Raw genomic sequence first — 4079 nt, 5'->3', positions numbered from 1 at the left:
TTGCCGGCTGGGCTTAAACCACGACAAGCATAATCTGTGGTGTCTATAGAAGAAGACCAAAGGCAGTAAGTAAGCCTGCAGACACTACTTTAAGGAGAATCTGGCCCAAAAAGTCCAACTTACTGATGGCAACGAACAGACTTCTTGCTTCCAATACCAGGTAGAACATTCAGCTCTGGTATTTACATGAACAAGACAAGGGGTGTAGTTTTGGGTTTGGGTTTTTTTGTTGTTGTTTCCTCAAGCATGAACACATTGATACTAAAAATATTTAACGTTAAACCACAAGACAAACACCCCTACTTACATTGTCTTTTGATTGTTCAGATTGGAGAAGCAATACCTAAGTACCAGAACATCACAGCTAGAAACAAATGCTTTGCATTAGTTATCCAATTGCACACAAGCATCCATGCATGAGTTCCTATTTCAGTATTTCAAGGTTACCTGATTTTCATAACTATGTATTTCAAGCTAGAATTTTGGCACACGAATGCACATGAGCAGTTGCCCGTGTGTTCTGTAAGTCAGGACAGTATGAAATCAAGATTTCACTGTAAGAGCTGGCATTTGAATTTTCACGTATGATCATGCTTTAGGCTGATATAACACTTCCGAAATTTTTCAGCCCACTACGTTATTGGTCTGTAAACAGATTTCCCTTTTTATATACTGAAGTATCAGGTGAAAGTTACTACTCAAAGTGCATTTGCAAACCTGAAGGTGTCAAAAGTTCTTCTGACTTGCAAATTTGTACCAGGAATGACTACTGCTACCACATATATTATAAGAAAGTGTGAACAAAAAGAACAACTATAAACATTTTCTACTCAAAAGCACAAACATGCACTGGGAAAAAATGCAAGCGTTTCCTGCATTGAACTTTCTGATGCAGAAGCTTTAGAACAACAACTTAAGTACCAAATAGAAACTCATTTCAAAACTGTCATACCTTTAGAAGTTCAGGTTCCCATGAATCCAGTGTTAAAGATCTTACTTTTGAGAAGTGGACTCCCAAGCTCCTAAACAGCATAAGAAAAATACTAACCTGTAACTACATGCTATATCTTACCTCAGACAGATTTACCATTAATTCATGCAAAGAAAGCAGTTACCTTAATTCTGTTTACAAACAGGGGTCTCTAACCTTGCTTCAATATACATTTGAAGGGGAAAACACCACCCCTTCCTAATTATATCAATGCATAAATAAAATACAGTTCTGAAGTGTTCCCCAACCTGTGTATCCCAGAGCACTCAATGCACAGGGTGATTCCTAAGTTGATACTGGCCCAGCGAGGATCTGCCAAACCACAATCACAGCAGGCAGCATTACCAGGAATACACTGAACTCGCTGCAGAGCACTTTCTCCCTTTAACAACTTCTCTTTTGTCTCACTCCCAGATTCTAGGCTTCCAGCAGAAGGGGATGATTTCTTTTCCTGTTTCTAAAAAGGAAACACACACTAAATTAAAGAAATAAAAGTTCTACAGATAGTGACTGTGCACTAGAATCTTAGAAAAGTAACTTCTGCATTTAAGGCCAAGAGAGCCATACAACTGAAAAAACATTTATTTTCTTAGAAGAAATACAGAACTGAATATAAGAGTATCCAATGAATTTTAATCACACTACAGAAAAATCTCATCAAAACATATAGGCCAAAGTAACATTAGTAAGATGGAGTGAAAGATAAATTAGATATAAATCACAGCCTTCAAAGTTTCACTGCATTTCCACTGGAAGACAAAGAGTGGATTCTTTCTGTGCCTCTCCATTCGTCAAAAGATGTCTTCTCTATTTTTAATTTCCAGGATCTAGAGGGATGGTTATTGTTCGGTTGTTTTTTAAACTTACCTCAGATTCATCCCCTTTCTCTCTATATGCTGTAGCAATACTGGTCTGAACAGCTTTAATCCATGCCTGCCGCAGCTTTTCTGAGTCAGCCTGAAGCATGCAGCTTCTGTGAAAAATCACATGTACTCAGATTCAGAGACTGACCAAGCAGCTAACATCAAACAACACATTGTTCAATGAAATACAGAGAAAGTTTCTTCCATCACAAGTACATTTTTTAGTAGGCATCATCTAATACACCTCTTTATTTTGAAATAACAAAGCAGCTAACTTTTTATAGATTACAAACTCCTTTTATCAAAACTATTTTCAGGCAATGCTAAAACATAGATATGACTTTTCAAATAACACAGAGAATGGCTTAGCTTCCTATTCCGTTTCTTATTCAATTTTTTTCATTTTTATATACTCACATGCATTTTACCTCCATGACTCATTATACAAGACACAGGTATCAATCCTTGAAAACACAGTTTAATTCACTGAGATCAAGAAAAAGTTATTTTAAATTCTCTGACAATGAACTACTTTTCACACCAACAGTCAAAGGAAACAGGTCATCAAGTACAAAACTGTGCCAACACTTATGGGTTGAAAAAGTATAGGCAAGCAGGAACAAAATGCACATTAAAGGATGCAAATATTAGGACAGCAATCTATTTAGAAGAAAAATGTTAAGTAGGAGTGGGGAGTGTAGATAACATCCAGACCTAAAAGCAGATTGACCTTATATCAAGAATGTAAATACGGTCACATCTCAAAATCATTAATGAGAAATCCACATCCTGCCCTTGCCGTACATGCAGCAGGACTGCTGTACTTCTCTAAATACAACTGATACACTGCATTGCTAAAGCTAAAATATATTTTTGTTTGGTAGTTTCATTTAGTGCATTCTGAAATGTAATCTAACGCTATTGAGACAATAACTTATTAATATGCTTCCCTCATTACACCAATCAAATCTGGAGAAACTGGTATCTGCTTTTACGTTACTGAGCAGCTTAATAGTATCAGCAACTACTAAGCCACAGCAGCTCCACATCCAGAAGCCATTTCTGCATAAAGCACAAGAATGCATGTTTATTTTAATGCCAAAAGTAAACTAAACACTAGGAACACTTCTCACAGCATCACTTGCTGTCAGCCAGAATTTCAGAGAACAGAATTGTTCAGATACTTTTCCTGTTTCGATCTGTCCCAAGAGAAATGTTAATCTTGCATTTCAAGACAACTGAATGTAACTTTTTTTTTTATTTTTAAATAAACATGCTCCATCTTTTCTCCTTACTTTGTTGGAGAAACCACCTCAAAACAGAAACGTCTTTCTATGTCTTCACAGTGCTTAACTGTGCAAAGCCGCAAGTCTTCAACAACTACTGTGGGATTATCCTAAGAGACAAAAATTAACAAAAAAGTCAAAGAGGAAAGCTAAAGTTGCTAATAATCCTGTATTATCTCTCATTTAATTCTTGTTTACACAATTTCTTCCTCCAAAATAAAATTTTAATTAGGTGAAATCAGAGATACTTAGTAGGAAATATTTAGATACATTTTAATGCTTAGTTATATTTAATGAAATTTTACTACAAACTTTGTAAATTCCTTTTTGTCTGCAATCCACTCCACTAAATAATCAACACCTATATTTGAACAACAGTATTCAGAAGAGCTCAAAGATACTTTCTAAGAGATACAATTAACTCACAAATCACAAATGTTATATCTAAATCAGCATTATTTTAAGTGAAAAGTACAAAATCCAGAAGCCGGATGCAGTGGTTTTGAAAATTTAATTCAATTCATAAAAATCCTGTTCTAATCTAACAGCATTTCAAAGGTGCATTAAAAAAAGTAACTGGAATTCACGAATGCAGAATGTCCAACTCAAATGTGCTCACACAAACTCAACTGTTTCCAACTACGAAAATTAAGATCTTTGATTTGCTACCACCACGTAACAAGGGACAGCCTCTGAACCTAATCTGGTAACACTGAAGAGAAATGAATTGTCATAAGCTCTTCCTTTCCCCAACGACCATAGAGTTCTCTACTTTTTTCCAATATGGAGAACAGTTACAGCTATGTGGTGCAAAAGCAGACTTAGAACAGTGAACAAAGGAGTACAGGCCCAAATGTTAATTGAAAAGGTTGGCTTTACAGTTTGGGGCAGAGCTGCGCTTGCTGCTGTAATATATAGCTGCACTTTCCCACCAGCAAA

At 36.0% G+C, this 4079-nt stretch overlaps 1 protein-coding gene across 1 annotated transcript in view; it reads right to left on the bottom strand.

The window, feature by feature from the left end:
- Window positions 1–932: 932 nt before the first annotated feature.
- ACAP2 (ArfGAP with coiled-coil, ankyrin repeat and PH domains 2) overlaps window positions 933–4079 on the bottom strand; it is a gene marked incomplete at its 5' end in the record, with an annotated part of 31472 nt that continues 28325 nt past the window's right edge. Inside the window, 4 exons of the mRNA XM_010022163.1 lie at window positions 933–1022; window positions 1240–1448; window positions 1859–1964; window positions 3150–3250. Coding sequence (XP_010020465.1) covers window positions 947–1022; window positions 1240–1448; window positions 1859–1964; window positions 3150–3250 — 492 coding nt within the window. The remainder of the gene's footprint in view (window positions 1023–1239; window positions 1449–1858; window positions 1965–3149; window positions 3251–4079) is intronic.

Source organism: Nestor notabilis, unplaced genomic scaffold (assembly GCF_000696875.1).
Source record: "Nestor notabilis isolate BGI_N333 unplaced genomic scaffold, ASM69687v1 scaffold2589, whole genome shotgun sequence".
NCBI lineage: Eukaryota > Metazoa > Chordata > Aves > Psittaciformes > Psittacidae > Nestor > Nestor notabilis.
The sequence above is the reverse complement of the archived record's forward strand: the minus strand, read 5'-3'. Positions and strand labels throughout refer to the sequence as shown.